Consider the following 17,318-nt stretch of genomic DNA (forward strand, 5'->3'; position numbering starts at 1 on the left):
CTGCAACGCCCTCTCGCTCGAAACCTCCCCAATCAGGCAATACCTTGTTGGTTCTCCCGATTCGTCCCCATCCAGCCTCATTCTCATTTCGTCGTTCATTCTTTATTTTCTATTTTCTTTGCTTTTTTTTTATTCTTTCGCCTCCGGGCACTCAGCCTCTTTCTACCGGTGCCTACGGCCCCCTTGCGTGTATGTTTGTTTGTATATAAGCGTTCCACAGAGAGTCCAACGCTCTCTCTATTGCTTGCGACCCCAATTTACTCGTAGAGATACACTCTCTGCTCTCGAGTATCTGCCTGTTGTCTCAGTTCCGGTTCAACTGCATTCCCCCTTGCCCGCTCACTCTCCCTCGCCATTCTTGACCCCGGCGCTTATCGCTTAGTAAGCAACTATCCTGTCTGCAAGTCTAACAATTACTCTCTTGCTCGGGCTTGCATAAACTCTCTTCTCCGGCTATTTCATTACTGGGAAGATTCGGATAACAGACAAAGTTTATGTACGCATAACTACATTGAAATATTATGGGTTGTGTACGTGAGCTAGGAGATATTCTGCTCCTTGATTCCTGTCAAAGAAAGCGAATTGGTTGGTTCTTTGATTCGATATGCACATAGCAAGTTACATACCTCTTGCGTTTCCTTGGAGGGGCTTCTATCACCATTTCCGGAGCCTCGCCCGTATCACCTGTATCACCCCCATTGCCTGTGTCACCCACAGCGCCCGCACCGGTACCTCTAACCACTTCTTCAACCATTGCTTTTGCAGCTTTCTTTGCCGCGGCAATTCGAGCCTTCTCAGCCCTGTTATTCTTCATTTTTTCGACTGCTGTACTAAATATTTCTTCTTTGTTGAGGGACAAAGTCTTTCGCAAATGGAGTTCAGGAGAGATCGCACGTCTCAGTTGGAGGGAATTATGTAGCGCGTGTATGTTAATAATAAATTGTACTTGGTCTGAGTGATTAACGCGAAGGAGTGCCTTTGACATTCTCTCGCGTTCCTGGATCTCGTAGGTGACTTTGGTACACTTGCACTTCTGGGACGTTGCACAATCATGTTGCAAGTTCACCAAGCATTCTACTTCCTAAATATGAATTACAATCAGTTTGCGCATACAATCATATAATATTGGACTTACCACTGCTGGTACATAGGCTAACGTACCCGACCGAGAGACCATTGGCATGTCCAGAAGGGGGTGTTTTTGTTCGGCAAGTATATACCTCTCAATCAGCACATAGTCAACTGTGTCACCATTGGTAAAATGATGTACAAATATAGCTCGTACATGACCAAACTATGCAACAATTGAATTCATGAGTATGTAGCTTCTAAATATAAATTATATACTTACCGATTGGTCTTGGAGCAAAATGTTGGATCCCGCTCTCACGGTATCGCCTGACTGTGAGACCATTGATACCGCTTGAATATAATGGTTGTCACAGCCTCCGGGAGCCTCTAAGTGGGAAGCCCCAACACCTTGAACAAGCTCCATCCATGGGATTACATTTGGGTTGGCACGCGTGCGGACGGACCCTATGGGATGGAAGATTTTTGGGCAGGCGGTTGTAGTAATACAAATGAACATACCTGGTGTTACTGTATTTAGTTTTGGAAGCCCAATTAACTTACTAAAGACCGTGCTCTTTGCTGGATATGCGCGTATGGCTGGGCTTGCACACACCCATTCCCCTCCCTCCTTCCAAAATCCTCCTAAAATAAAGGATCAGTACAACAAACAGTCAATATAATTGAGACAACTTCACCTGAACAAATATGTTTTGCACGTTCAATGTTTGCAAATCGACGTGCAATATCACGGGATGGCGCCTGTCGATTGCTGAATGTCAAGGCTGCACGGAATACACCGTTGAAGGACTCAAATCTTTTGGTTGAAAACAAAAGCGCAGGGCCAAAGCGTTGAATGAATCCAGGTAGATGAACAAGGAAATGGAATTTTGGCTTCAAGATCATGATGCTTGGGCTGCACGAGGCCGTGACCAGCAAGAAATCCTGAATTAGATCGCGAAGCTCATTCTATTGAGAATTAGCACCTATATGAATACTGGTTGATACACATACCGTATATGCATCAATGTCGTCAATAGCAGTATACCAAAGCATAGAGGTCATTCGCCCAAGTAAGAGCCACGCACTGATTAAGTGTCTATTCCCTGCAAATAAATCGTACATGACAAAGGGTATAACTTGAACAATAGCTTTGAAGTGCCTGCCAACAAGCGACCCGCGATACTGGCAAATATATGCAGCATTGAGTTCAGGAATATCCAACCCGGCGGTGTTAACCGAGGCTAAGCGTGACTCCAATAAGCTCAACTTCTTGTCTTTTTCAAGTACAAAGACGGATTGCGCCCAAAAATACTTCACGACACCAAGTAGAATCGTGTGAAGTATCTCTGTTGGCGTATCCAGGTGAATATCACCACCGAGTCCTATCATACCAACACAATAACTTGAGTGCCAATGCCGCAAACAAAAGAACAGTAAAACAAGTGCCTACCTTCCATATCTAGTAACGGGTTCATAAATCCAACCTTGCGTGCGGTAGCGACCTCAACCTTCAGCATATTTTTGACTTCTTGCGCCGTTTGACGAACCCCACTGTCGTCTGGTTTCAGTAAGTCCTTCCCAAGCGTTAGTAGCCAATCGATTAGAGGCTGCGCAATTGGGTCTTTGATGCCCAAATCTGAAACGTGATCCTTGACTTTTTGTATCATCCGGGGCTTTAAGACCATATCCAGACGCTCCTCAATCAGTTTTCGAGTTTTGATTGCACTCCGTGTAACTCCTGGCTAAGATACACAATTGAGCGTCAGATGAATTGTCACCAGCCATCGAAAGTAATTACCTCGAATAAAGAACAATAGCCCACAATGGACAGCTTAAAGTTAGTATTGCCGCCGACCTCGCATGTACGACAGAATTTATTAGAGGCAAGCCCACTGCTACTGCAGTGTTCTGCTTGCATCGGGTTGTCACCAGCCCAGAACAGAGGAAACGGTCGAATAAAGACTTCTTCTTTATTCAAACAGTCAAATGCAACTGTAGGGTTATTAAATGCGTCACTGAATAAGATATTTGTTAGCCCATATATAGCGTACGGCGGCACACAGCACTGAGAGGGGATAAAGGTAATAAAATAAACTTATATGTACACATAAACCAATAACGATTAGAGTGTCACTCTTAAATAAAGAATCCAACGGAATGTATATAAAAATGCCTGGGATTTGGATTACTCACTCGATCGAATTACGAATACCATGCATCAGCTCCAAAGGAGTTGCATGTGGGGATGTAGCCACAAATCGGACGTTATATTCAGCTTGAAGAACCTTGCGTGGAAGAGATGCATTGGATAGGTAGCAAGACCAATGCTTATTCCACTGTTTCAAGGTATTCCCTGATGCGTCATCCATGAATATAATGAGTGGGATTGAATAGACAGGCCGAGAACCGGCGACTGTACGAAGTGGATGGGGCATTTTGGCTCAAAATTCCCGGGCGGAATCTATGCATTGGTTCAATCAAACCTCGCCGTTCAGAATTAAATAGAATAGACGTACCAGAAAAGACGGGGACAGCGCCTCGTTGCAACATCTCAGGGAAGGTCTCGAGGAAGGTCGACACCTTCACGGTCATCCTTTTATCGCTACAAACCAATAAGCCCGACTACTCAAGTATATCAGTATTACGTTGGTATTAATTAGTTTGTGCTCAGACATACTGGCGATTCAGTTGTGTGATATCCGATCGCGTACAGCTCTTTCAAAGGGCCATAGGTGATCCACCTCAGGGGCAGAAAATAATCGTTCTTGCGTCGTGCCAGCTCGTTAACATAGTATATGCGGCCGCCAGACCTCACACTTGGTGTCAGGACGTGGTCACTAACGTCGTGTACCATTTTAAATGCATGCCATGCCTGCGACATGTACCTTCCCTCGGCGTGAGGGATGAAGTTCATGTGTGGCCGCAGATGGGGGTTCGCCATATCCTATGCAAATTGTTACTTATTTCCAAGCTCATAGTACTAGGAAGAAACATACCTGTTTCAAAGTTTCTGAGATTTTGTTCAGATGGAATGCAGTGCCACTTGGTGATACATGTCGGTGCGTTGGATCGCCAACTTGCGCCTTGAGCTTGTCTTGAGTCTTCCGAAGAGCCGAAAGGGTTGGTATGTTTTGACCCCCTGTTGCGCGTGCAAACTCAAGAATGGCCCACATCTGCTCGCGGGAAAAATTCAGTCAACGTGAGCTGAACAGTAAGTCCGCAAGGTACATCTACGCTGATAATAAGATAGGGGAATTCAGAACATAAGATAACATAAACTTACCGCAAATGATGCGTACGGAAACCACTCATCTGGCGAGGGGTTGGGCTGGGTTTGGTATCGGGTACGTGTAGTTGATGATGTAGATGAGGCTAACTTACAAATAAGTTATTGGAGTTGCCGAGCACCAGTAAAGGAGCTTACCATGGAAAGGTTGGCCCTCCTCTTCCGAGTCTGAGCCAAAGTCACCGAGCTCGGACTGTCGCTCGCAATCACTAGCTAAGCCAGGTTGGTTGGGTGTAGGTTGACCGTGCGTGATACAGTCATCAAACAAATCATTGCCGGTCGAAGCCAGTTCATCATTAGTAGCGGGAGCATCCTGAGGCGTGCTCAGGCACTGGAAGACCGACAGAAAGTCCTTGCGGGAAACGGAGGGAAGCTCCGGTTGAGGGACCAGAGACGGCGCGTTCCAGAAGCCTAGAGTTATATCTTCTACATCCACTTCAGCCCTTGGGCGGATACTTTGCCTTGGGGGGGTACTCTGAAAACGGTAACGTAAGCCTACGGCTAGCAAAACGAGAGAAGTTCTACCTTTGGTTGTTGAATAGTCCTCTTTGTCCGTACGTTAGTCAACGTCTTCACGTTGGCTAAATGTGTGGCCGAATCGAGGTGCTTTCGCACGCCATTCTTGCTAAAGGACAGTGGCTTCCCAAACTCGTCACAGCACGCCGAACACTTTGCCGTTGTGTGCCCAACCTTCACGTAAACTAGTAAAAATGTAAGTTACACAGTTAAACGTATAGTGCGCTTTTGGTAGCATTCACCACTCAGAGTTGACAACGGCGCCGGTAAGGTCATAGCGGGGGGTTCAAGCAAAAACGGCAAAGTTGAACACAGAAATAGGTAGTTTTGACGCATTCACCAGGTTATAAGTACATTAAACACTCCCTGGAATTGGACATTATTCGCAGGAGCGGCATTGTTGTTTTACGGGATCAGAGCAAAGTCACTGGGTTGCTCGGGTCGGCCGCCACCAGCTAAGGGTCAACTATGGGTATCGCCTAATTTGGGCTAAGCACCAAGCTGAAATCAAGCAAGGTGGATCTAGCAGTACTGTAAGTATCTGACAGCCTTCTCTCAAAGCGTACGAATCGCGCTGGCCGGCAGCATGGGTCCGAAGTGTCGAGTGGGTATTTACCGCGGTCTCCAAGTCGGTTAATCCTACCCAGTGTTCCTGACCCTGGTATGTCACCGGGGCGGATAATGGATCGCTCGTAAATTCCAATCTAACTTTCATACATAGGAACGAGTATGTCACCTATATTAATTTTGATAACACATTTCTCTTTGTGCCTATTCCGGTGCCTGCCTAAGGCCGATAGACGGCTATACGGGCTGAAACAAGTAATGATATTACAGACGGGGCCCTGTTTGTCCACAAGGTCAGCCCAGCTAGCGTCATTAGAGCCCAAAACAAGGTACATGACATGATATATCAGGGGTAAACCACTAACTTAAACCTTTGTCATCATCCCCGGATCAAGTTAGGTTAAATCGGGTTCCGGTAGTGTATGCGTCATCATTTATCTTGATGATATCCTTATTTACTCCAAGGATGACGCATCACACACGCAACACGTTCATGAGGTCCTGAAGCAATTAATGGAGAACCAGCTATTCTGCAAGGCATCCAAGTGTACCTTTCACGTCACCTCTGTGGAATACCTTGGGATCATTGTCTCTGATAAGGGCTTTAGCCTGGATAAGCTCAAGATCCAAGCGGTTTGGGAATGGCCGGTACCTACTAAGGTTAAGGAAGTTCAGTCGTTCCTAGGCTTTGCCAACTTTCTTCGTCGCTTTGTCGCCAACTTCAGCCACATAGCCAGGCCATTGCACAACCTTGTCAAGAAGGACATACCCTGGAAATGGGAAGAAAGGGAGCAGGAAGCATTCCAAAACCTAAAAAATGCTATTACCAACGCACCGGTATTGTGCCACGCCGACCCTACTAAGCCGTACTTCCTTGAGACCAATGCCTCAGGCGCAGCACTAGGTTCCATTCTAAGCCAAAGACAGGAAGATGGGCGTCTACACCCACTAGGGTTCCTGTCAGAATCCTTCAAAGGGGCCGAACAGAATTACGATACCCACGACAAGGAACTTCTGGCCATCATTCGGTCATTTGAGTACTGGCGCATCTTTCTGGAAGGGACCCTGCATCCAATCACCGTCTTCACGGATCATCGGAACTTGGAATACTGGAAGGAATCTCGCACTTTCAATCGACGACATGCCCGATGGCACCTACTACTGGCTGGCTATAACTTCCAGATTGTATACAGACCCGGTAAACAGTCAGGGAAGCCAGATGCACTGTCACGCCGAGCAGACCATGCCGATATTCCCCCCGCGGATCAAACCATGCTCCCAGACCCTGTTTTTGCCAACATAGCCGTAGTAACGCCCGAGAAGGAGATCCAACGCTTGATCAAAGCCGCCCTGGACCAAGACGAATCCTTGGAGGAAATATTACAATTCCTCCAAAACAAGTCCAAGGCGCCTCCATCCATCAAACACGCATTCAAGGATTACCAGATGGAGGCAGGACTTCTCTTCTACCAGGGCCGAATTGTGGTACCAGATGTAGGGACTCTAAGAATGGACCTTCTTCGGATTTTCCATGACAGCCCCTTGGCAGGCCACCCGGGAAGACAACGGACGCTAGAACTACTGTCCTGTAACTACTACTGGCCAGGCATCCGCGCGGACACCTATTGGCATGTGGATTCCTGTGAAACCTGCCAGCGAATAAGGAAGCCAAAGTACACCTCCATTCCCCTGCAGCCGCTCGAACTCCCGACTAGACCATGGCAATACGTCTCCTATGACATGATAGTAGACCTACCAAGAGACGGGAACCACGACTCAATCCTGGTCATAGTGGATAGCTTCACCAAGTATGGAATCTTTGTCAAATGCTCCAAGAAGCTAAAGGCACCCGAGCTAGCGGAATTGTTCCTGGAACACGTATGGAAACGCCACGGCATACCAGAGAAGACTATATCCGACAGAGGGAGGGTCTTCAACAACAAATTCCTACGGGCCCTGTACAAACGCCTTGGCATTGACCCACACTTCTCATTGGCGTACCACCCCCAGAGCGACGGACAAACGGAACGGGTCAACCCCTCTATTGAACACTTCCTCAGGGCTTATTCAGGGGTCAATCAACGGGACTGGGCTAAATGGCTCCCTATGGCGGAGTTCGCATACAACAATGCCGTACACAGTAGCACGGGTAAAACCCCCTTCAAAGCATTGTATGGATGGGAACCTACCTTAACCCCATCCAACGTACCTACAGACGTCCCGGAAGCAGATGACCTTGCCCAAACAATGGAAACCCAATGGAAGGAAGTGGAATCCGCCCTCAGGCAATCTAAGCAACGAATGATAGCCGGAGAAGATGGGAGCCCAATAGAATTCGAAGTCGGAGAAGAAGCATGGCTTGATGCCAGGAACGTGAACCTTAAAACCCTGAGCCCAAAGCTAACGGAGCAACGCTTAGGGCCGTTCAAGGTTACCAAAAGAATCTCCGACCGCGCCTACCGACTTGAGCTACCTCCAACCATGCGCATCCACAACGTATTCTACGTAGGACTCCTGTCTAAAGTCAAAAGGGATGATAAACGCGCCTTTGAAAATCGCCCTCCACCGGTCACCATGGATGGAGAGGAAGAATACGAGGTCGAAGGGATCACGGACATGGAAGAAAGGGACGGTAAATGGTTCTTTAGGGTAAAATGGAAGGGCTATGGATCAGAGGAGAACACTTGGGAACCAAGGGAAAACCTCAGAAACGCTGAAAAAATCCTGAAAAATTTTGAAAAAGAGATGAAAAAGAAGGCCCTCGGCGCTGCCAAGGCCCTTAGAGGGGGGGCAGTGTCGTAGACACAATCAATACCAGGGAATTTATTCCCATTTTCTCGAATTTAAACGAAGGCAAACGGAGAACATTTTCGATCACGTGACTTCGGCGCTTATATCATACGCTAAGCGCCGAGCCACGTCCCCATCTGCGCTTACCTCAGCATACGTAGCCACCTCCACCTGATGACATCACTATGACACGTCAGTGACACGTATGCATGAGTAAGGCCGACTGCGGATCGGGGTTCTTATTGGTTATAGTATTGCATATATTGTATTTGTAATTAGTTCACCCTTGTAATATATAAGGAGGCCAACCGACCATGGTAACACCCAGGTCGATTACCTCTTGTCGCATCTACTCAGTGTACAAGGGCCTTACAGCCCAGCAACTTACTTAGTTAGCCACTTAGATAGTCTACACCGCCTTAAGCGGCTTTGTCGTTGTACTTAGATAGCTCGTCACCGCCTTAAGCGGTCTTGTCGTCGTAGGATAGCTACTCGTCACCGTAGATAGGTTCGTCGTCGCCTTACTGCGACTTTCTCATTTGTACACCGCGGCCACAAGCGCCATCCCCCTTGACGCCCTAACGGACGTCTAGGACACCAGGCTAACCAAAGGGCCCACACAGGAGCCATATCCCTGAAACCCTTAGAAGTCCCTCCTTACCCCTTCCACACCATCTCTTACAACTTCATCACAGGGTTTCCCAAGTCACAAGGGTTTGACACCATCCTGGTTGTAATTGACTCATTCTTGTTGTAGACACACTCAATACCAGGGAATTTATTCCCATTTTCTTGATTTTAAACAAAGACAATTGGACTACATTTTCAATCACATGACATTGGTGCTTATATCATACGCTAAGCGCCAAGCCACATCCCCTTCTGCACTTACTCAGCACCTGTAGCCACCTCTACCAATGATGTCATTATGACATGTCAGTGACACATATGCATGAGTGTTGTAGACACAATTGATACCAGGGAATTTATTCCCATTTTCTTGAATTTGAACAAAGGCAAATGGACAACATTTTTGATCACGTGACCTTGGCGCTTATATCATACGCTAAGCGCCAAGCCACGTCCCCCTCCGCGCTTACCTCAGCAGACGTAGCCACCTCCACCTGATGACATCATTATGACACGTCAGTGACACATATGCATGAGTAAGGCCAACTGCGGAGTGGGGTTCTTATTGGATTAGGTTTTGCATATTCTGTATTTGTAATTAGCCACTCTCTGTAATATATAAGGAGGCCAACCGACCATGGTAACACCCAGGTTGATTACCTCTTGTTGCATCCCACACTGTACAAGGGCCTTATAGCCCAGCAACCCCTACTTAGATACTTAGCCTACGCTGCCTTAAGCGGCCTCTTCATCGTACTTACATAGCTTGCCATTGCCCTTACGGCCTTGGTCATCGTAGTATAGTTGGTTGTTGTTGTAGGATAGCTTGCCACCGCCTTACGCGGTTTCTACTTAGTCACACCCGGCCGCAAGCGCCCTTCCCCTCGACATCCTTATAGACGTCTAGGACAATGAGTAAGGCCAACTGTGGAGCAGGGTTCTTATTGGATTAGATATTGGATATTATGTATTTGTAAATAGCTGCTTGTAGAATATATAAGGAGGCCAACCAACCATGGTAACACCCAGGTTGATTACCTCTTGTTGCATCCCTTACACTGTACAAGGCCTTAAGCCAGTAACTACTAAGTCACCACCTGTACTCATTGCCTTAAGCAACTTCCTCACCATAGATACATAGCTTGCCATTGCCCTTACGGCTTTGGTTGTTGTACTTAGGTAGATAGTTGTTGTAGGTAGCATTGTCACTGCCTTACGCAGTTCTTACTTAGTTCTATACAGCCACAAGCACCCACTGCCTTGACACCCCTTAAGGATGTCTAGGACAATTCTCAAAAATGGGACACTTCATACCCATGTCCAAAAAGGTCACTGCCAAGGTGTTACACCCTCATGAATCATACCATTGGAACCGGACAATTTTTCTGATATTTTTACTATTTTTTACGACCTTAATATCTTTTGTTTTTTTGATCACATGACCTTGGTGCTTATTATGCCAAGATGCCGTGCCAAGATGCTGTGCCAAGGGCGCTTAGGAGAAATCCACGCTTCTGCACAGCCCACAGCATGCTTCTCTTTTCAAATGTAGTCTTCCTTTCTCATGTGCACAGACCACTCTGTAGATAGTTCCCATGTTATATAAACAACAGGAAAATTGCTTGGAGACCCCAAGTCAATTTTACCTTGTCTCACATTCACTGAGTTTACCTTGTCTCACATTCACTGAGGAGGACATCAGAAGCCAGCTAAGTAGTCTGGCTGCCAGTAGTACCACCACTACCCCTTACTTAACTCACCACACCTCCCAGGCCTAAGGCCCCCATTGTTGACAGTAGATAGTAGTAGGACGCCTTAAGCATCAGTAGCATAGCCTTTAGATTAGATTACATAGCATTGTCTGTAGTAGTACAGCCACAAGCGCCTGCCCACTAGCAAGTACCCAACCTTACAGTTGGCATACAACACAAGGGATTAGTGGATGTATTTGTCAGCAACATCTGGAAGCTTCACGGATTGCCAATCAAAACAGTATCAGATAGAGGCACAACGTTCACAGGAAAATTCCTTAGGGCCCTATACCAGAGATTAGGAATCAAACCCATGTTCTCCTCAGCACACCACCCCAAGTCAGATGGTCAAACAGAACAGGTTAATCAGTTCATAGAGTTCTATCTTAGGTCCTATGTCATGGCAGATCACAGTGATTGGTCAAAATGGCTCCCCTTAGCAGAGTTTGCATACAACAACTTGAGGCATTCTGTCATAACCCATATCTGGAGGGGTTATTACCATATATATCCACTGTCAAAGATATATATAGTATATATGATGCACAGTGATATATTAATAATATAAGTTGCTGGGGGATGTTTGTTATAGAGTAGGGTTTTAGAGACTATGTAATTAAGTACAGAATACAATGAAGTGATTAATGGATCAATTATATATGGATATAAAAGGCAATAGACTAGCTATATAAGGGTAAATTAGGTTAGTAATCAGGGTGATCCCTACACTTAACAAGTAATCAAGCAATTACTGTAGATGCAGGTGGTTGGTTATGCTTATATCTGTAGTATGAAAGTTAGTACTGAGTCTTATTTACTTACTGTAATTTATCTGGATTTTTTAGTAATTTATTTGACTGAGATCGCACTAAATTAAAGTGTATATGCCGCTTTCAAGGCCTTAAACTCTCCCAACTGACTTACTCAAGAGGTTCAGGGTTGCCCTAGAGCCTTTCCTAGCTACCCAGTATCTGTTGGGACCTTGCTAGAGGCTATATGCGCCGAGATACCTTACAGGTTAAGTTCAGTTAGCTTAAGAGGCTAAGAAAGCAAAATAAGACACTATAAACTAAGTAAAGAAGATCTAATAGATCTTCAAGTTCACACAAGGGGTAAGAATGGGATGAAAAGAAGGGTAAAAGGAGGATGTATTCAAAGAGTCTCCCTCAAGGGCTTTATATACCCCAGAGGGAGAACAAATAACTATATACATGATGTACAAAAGAGGAAGTTACATGAGAGGTACAGTCTGAGCTATTTGATACATCAAGACCAATTAGTCCCAATAAGTCCTAGTGGGATAGACTCAAGGCTATTTACAGAATGTTCTAGAGCATACATGACTAAATTACATTAGTGTGAAAGCTAAAAATAACCTTGAGGCAAGGTAGGATCTCATAGAAAAAGCTAGAAACTTAAATGGTTAGTATCTCCATCAATTTGGCTCAGAATCAGACGATTCCTTTTTGGGAACTGAGATGCCGGAGCCTCCGACCTATTGGTATTTGTCCGCATAGTAATATGCCTATTTCCCGCCGAGATATTGGCGTCGGCGCGCCCCGCCGACCTTTGGCGCTTATTTGCAATGACTAAGCGCCGGCGCTTGCATGCTTACTTGCACTTGTTCCATGGTCTATAAGTACCGTTCCTACATATAAATGTATAGTACAAAAAATGCTATAAATCATAGAAATAATAGTACGACCACTTCGCATAATCAGACGTGTATATATGGAAGCGCAATGAGGAAATAAAGTATGAAAGGTCTTGTAGCACCACCAGTTTCCAAATATAGTAATATTCATGCCCATATTTGGATAGAGCAAGTATGATTACTCCAGTTCGCACTATTCACTATCGGCAATTAGGGGCGCATATGTCTAAATCAGTCATTCCATAACAGTCACCTACTGGAAGGATCAGAACTACCAGTCCAAGTTTTAACAGATCACAAGAACTTGGAGTACTTTTCCACATCACAATCCCTTAATGAATGTCAGATTAGATGGGCAAATTTCTTAGCGGATTATAATTTCCAAATTATCTACAGGCCTGGAGCACAAAACAAGAAGGCGGATATCCTTTCTAGACAGTATGATTTAGTACCCCTTGAAGGGGGGGTAGAGAACCAGGTTCTCCTGAAACCGGAACTTTTTATCTCATCAATCACTCCGGATCAGGAAATTAACAACCTAATTGGTGAAGCAATCTATGAGGATGACTGTCTTAAAGAAATCTTGCACAAGCTCCAGAACAAGAACAAAGTAGTTGATTGGGAATTAAAAGAGGGATTATTATGGTGTCAAGGAAAAATCTTTGTACCCAAAGATGAAACCATTAGGAATCTCATTTTGGAATCTAGGCACAACATGTTAGCTGCAGGACACCCAGGACAAGCCAGAACACTAGAGCTTGTCTCAAGGAATTACTACTGGCCATCAATGAAAAGATTTGTCAACTCTTATGTCAGCCACTGTGAAACCTGCATCATATCAAAACCAACCAACCAACCAGGTACCTGTGGGATTATTGAAACCATTACAAATTCCTGAGTGCCCCTGGGAAGACATAGCATACAATATGATTGTAGGATTACCAGTATCAGAAGGCTTTGATGCTATCTTAACTGTCATTGATCAATTTTCAAAAATGGTTCATTTCATTCCCACCCAATCCACAGTGTCTGCCATTGACATTGCCAACCTATTTGTCACCTATGTATGGAAATTACACAGCCTTCCCAAGAGTACAGTCTCAGACAGAGGCCCCACATTCAATGCCAAATTCATTTGCCACCTATATAAGAGACTGGACATTAAGCCCACATATTCTACAGCATATCACCCTCAAACAGACGGACAGACTGAACGCATACAAAGAGAAGCCAAAATTTTTATACGTATGTTTGGGAATCATTGTCAATTGGACTGGGTCTCACTACTGCCATTGGCCAAAATTTGCCTTAAATAACTTAAAACAAACTTCCACAGGCAAATCCCCATTTCAAATATGCTACGGCTATAACCCAAGATTTTCAGTTGGTCAAAAATCAGAAGAAGTAGTACCTAATGCAGACAAACATGCGGAGTTTCTGGAAAAAAGATATGATGAAGTAAAGGCAGCTGTCCTTATCCCAAGAAAGGATGAAATACTTTTATGATCAAAGACATAGGGATGAAGAAGAAATCCAAGTAGGGGACAAGGTCTGGCTGAATCATCAGAACATATCCACAGACAGACCCTCAATAAAACTCAGCCATAAAAAACTAGGCCCCTGCTTAGTAATTGAGAAGATAGGATCACACGCATACAAACTCCAGCTACCTCATACTATGTGCATACATCCTGTCTTCCACATAAATCTTCTCACTAAGTTTCATTCTGATCCTCATGGACGCAATCCTCCCCAACCTGCACCTATCATTACAGAAGAAGGCAAGGAAGAGTACAAGGTAGAACAAATCTTGGACAGCAAGTGGAAGGTACGCAGTAAAGCAAGGAAACTCTGGTATATTGTCAAATGGAAAGGATACAACAAAGGAAGCAACTCATGGGAACCAGTAGATAACATGGGTAACGCCAAAGAAGCTATAGAAGAGTTTCACAAGGAGCACCCCAAGGCAGTTGGAGCTTGAAGAGGGGGTAATGTCATGACCTTAATTGGCATGACATGATTTTCTACTTTTTTTCTACCTTTTTTCCAAGACAGTTTCCTTTTTTGGTATATATTTATGACTCATCAGGATCAAGTGACATATTTGATATATGATGTGAAATTGTAAATGACTCACTATTTAGAACTGTTGTTTTTGATGTGGCTTTCCTTCTGTATATAAACCAGGTCAAGTTGTTGCTAAGACAGCAAGACTTGACCTCTTTGTCAATTCATCCCCAGCTTACACCTTACCCCTTGCCCAGGCCCTTAGTTGGCCATTAGTGCACCTTACCTAGTAATCATATCCAGGCCTTTGTTGCCCTCTACCCACACCCCATATCCCCTGGGCCTTAGTTGCCCCTCTACCTAGTTTCATAGTCCATTGGTGATAGGGCCACAGACTTTAAGCCCCCTTGTACCATAGGTCCAAGCTGAGTTGTGACATCCAGGCCTAACCATTCCTGGAGTGTGGGCTTCCCCCCCCAAATGGGTAGGAGGGGTGATATGCCCAGTCAATGGGCCAGGCTTGGTTTGGGCACCTCCTTGATCCTTGTCTCCAACAAGGTTGGCAGTTTCCTTGCAAATGGCTTTGAGCTCTGCAAGCTGTTGGCCTTGATTCCTGATTTGGTCCTGCAAGGACCCAATTGTGACTGTGAGGGCTGTGACAGCCTTGAGGAGAGCGGCAAGGGACAGCTCTGGTTCCATCCTTGGCAAGTCTTGCAGAGTGGGAGATGTGCTGCAAGAGGCCAGTTGGGAGTGGGAAGGAATGGAACATTGAGAGGTGTGGCTGGAAGGACAGGAGTATGGGCGTGGGTTGCCAGAGCATGTGGAGGGAATAGTGGAGACGGCATGGGGGATGGTGGTGCCTGATTCAGGACTTATGAGCAGTTTTTATGTAGTATATGGGTGCTAAACCTTTGCATCAAGCACCTAGCGTTGGATAGTCCCTACAACAAATCAACAGATCTGGCAATTGTGATATGAGCGGGTTTTCTACAAGCAGGTGTTTCAGCTGTCTAAGGTTGCTAACTACTGTGTTCCGGCAAAACACGTGGTATGCGGACAATCAGAACTCTTTAGCCTTATAGCAATTTGGTACTACATGGGGGTGGGGGACTTTTGATTATTCTGTCCTGCAAGGTAGCCCTGATCATGGTTTCTTCCATTGTGTTAGTACTAGGAGTCTTCTTGTTTGTTGAAATCAAGCCTACAGAAAGTCAATTTTACAATGTTGTACACCACTGTAAGGTGGGTACTTGCTAGTGGGTTGGGCACTTAAGGCCATACTACTACAGTCACTGCTTATCTAACTAACTATCTAAGGCTATACTACTGACGCTTATGGCGTCCTACTGCTAACTACTGTTGACAAGGGGGCCTTAAGCCTGGGAGGTGTGGTAGGTAAGATAGGGGTGAGCTACTTTGGATGGATGGGGGCCAGCTACTTAGCTGGCTGGGGTGCCTCCTCAATGGATATGAGACAAGGTAAAAACAACTTGGGGTCTCCAAGCAATTTTCCTGCTGTTTTAAATAGACAAAGTAACTATTTACAAGTGGTCTGTGCGTGTGTGAATAGAAGACTACTTGTGAAATGAGAGGCATGCTGCGGGCTGCGCAGAAGCGTGGATTTCCCTTGGCACGGCATCTTGGCACGGCATCTTGGCTTAATAAGCGCCAAGATCACGTGATTGAAAAAGTGAAGATAAAGAGTTTGTAAAAAAGACTAAAAATATTAGAAAAATCGTCCAAATCTAATGGTATAGTTAAGGAGTTTGTAACACAGTCACTGCAACCACCTCCACAACCACTACTCGCCAGGTGTGCCTTTCTGAGGACCCCAATTACATCACCCTGGAGGAGAGGGATTGTTGCTGAGCTGCTGGCCTATGTGTGAAATGCGGTCAAAAGGGCCATGGAATCAAACAGTGCCCAAATGGCTGAAAAGCCACGGTCAAAGAGGTGGCTAAGGTTGCAGAAGACAAATCAGGAAAATAGTAAAGTTGAGGACTGTTGTAGACACACTTGATACCAGGGAATTTAATCCCACTTTCTTGATTTTAAACAAAGACAAACAGACTACATTTTTAGTCATGTGACCATGGCGTATATATCATACGCTAAGCGCCAAGCCACGTCCCCAAACTGTGCTTAATCAGCATATGTAGCCACCTCCACCTATGATGTCATCATGACATGTCAGTGACATGTATGTATGAGTAAGGCTGACTGCAGAGCAGGGTTCTTATTTCATATATACAGCTTCCTTTCCCACACACATTGTATTTGTATTTAGTACTCTCTGTAATATAAGGAGGCCAATTGACCATGGTAACTGTTACACTCCTGAGATTTACACCATTGGAACCAGACAATTTTTCTGTTATTTTTAGTATTTTTACGGACCTGATATCTTATGTTTTTAATCACGTGACCTTGGCACTTATTATGCCAAGATGCTGCGCCAAGATGCCGTGCCAAGGGTGCTTAGGAGAAATCCATGCTTCTGCGCAGCCTGCAGCATGGTTCCTATTTCATATGTATACTTCTTTTCTCACGCGCACAGACCATGTGGATAGCGCCCCTTTGCATATATATACAGCAGGAAAAATTGCTTGGAGACCCCAAGTTGATTTTACCTTGTCTCATGTCCATTGAGGAGGCACACCAGCCAGCTAAGTAGCTGGCCCCCATCAGTAGAAACCTTACCCCTTACTTGCACTTACCACACCTCCCAGGCCTAAGGCCCCCTTGTCAACAGTAGTTAGTAGTAGGACACCATAAGCATCAGTAGTATAGCCTTTGATAGTTAGTTAGATAAGCATTGTCTGTAGTAGTATGGCCTTAAGCGCCTGCCCCACTAGCAAGTACCCACCTTACAGTGGTGTACAACAGTAACACCCAGGTCAATTACCTCTTGTTGCATCCCACATTGTGTACAAGGCCTTACAGTCAGTAACTACTAAGTAGATAGCTTACTACCACCTTAAGCGGCTTACTTGTTGTATTCACATAGCTGGTCATTGCCCTTACGGCCTTGGTCACCATAGATACC

The 17,318-nt window shown here is 45.3% G+C and overlaps 4 protein-coding genes across 4 annotated transcripts; 2 read left to right on the forward strand and 2 right to left on the reverse strand.

Moving 5' to 3' along the window:
- Positions 1-519: 519 nt before the first annotated feature.
- Positions 520-5,149, reverse strand: RhiXN_06671 (dynein heavy chain, cytoplasmic; the record flags this gene model as incomplete). Its single annotated transcript, XM_043326487.1, has 18 exons — positions 520-565; positions 627-1,081; positions 1,136-1,294; positions 1,352-1,536; positions 1,633-1,713; positions 1,767-2,037; positions 2,083-2,453; positions 2,522-2,813; positions 2,870-3,063; positions 3,123-3,136; positions 3,265-3,511; positions 3,588-3,693; positions 3,749-4,015; positions 4,068-4,244; positions 4,355-4,443; positions 4,496-4,832; positions 4,883-5,058; positions 5,116-5,149. 18 exons carry the CDS (start codon positions 5,147-5,149, stop codon positions 520-522), a joined length of 3,501 nt encoding a protein of 1,166 aa, XP_043181919.1.
- Positions 5,150-5,953: 804 nt separating this feature from the next.
- RhiXN_06672 (Retrotransposable element Tf2 protein) lies at positions 5,954-8,242 on the forward strand (the record flags this gene model as incomplete). The annotated part of the gene is made up of 1 exon (XM_043326488.1): positions 5,954-8,242. The coding sequence occupies one exon, from the start codon at positions 5,954-5,956 to the stop codon at positions 8,240-8,242; it is 2,289 nt and encodes a 762-aa protein (XP_043181920.1).
- Positions 8,243-12,368: 4,126 nt separating this feature from the next.
- On the forward strand, positions 12,369-14,246 carry RhiXN_06673 (Retrotransposable element Tf2 protein; the record flags this gene model as incomplete). Its single annotated transcript, XM_043326489.1, has 4 exons — positions 12,369-12,437; positions 12,480-13,076; positions 13,126-13,510; positions 14,041-14,246. The coding sequence occupies 4 exons, from the start codon at positions 12,369-12,371 to the stop codon at positions 14,244-14,246; spliced, it is 1,257 nt and encodes a 418-aa protein (XP_043181921.1).
- A 392-nt stretch (positions 14,247-14,638) lies between these two features.
- On the reverse strand, positions 14,639-14,971 carry RhiXN_06674 (uncharacterized protein; the record flags this gene model as incomplete). Its single annotated transcript, XM_043326490.1, has 1 exon — positions 14,639-14,971. The coding sequence occupies one exon, from the start codon at positions 14,969-14,971 to the stop codon at positions 14,639-14,641; it is 333 nt and encodes a 110-aa protein (XP_043181922.1).
- Between the last annotated feature and the right edge of the window lie 2,347 nt (positions 14,972-17,318).

The sequence above is a fragment of the Rhizoctonia solani genome, chromosome 7, assembly GCF_016906535.1.
Source record: "Rhizoctonia solani chromosome 7, complete sequence".
In the NCBI taxonomy this organism is placed as follows: Eukaryota; Fungi; Basidiomycota; class Agaricomycetes; order Cantharellales; family Ceratobasidiaceae; genus Rhizoctonia; species Rhizoctonia solani.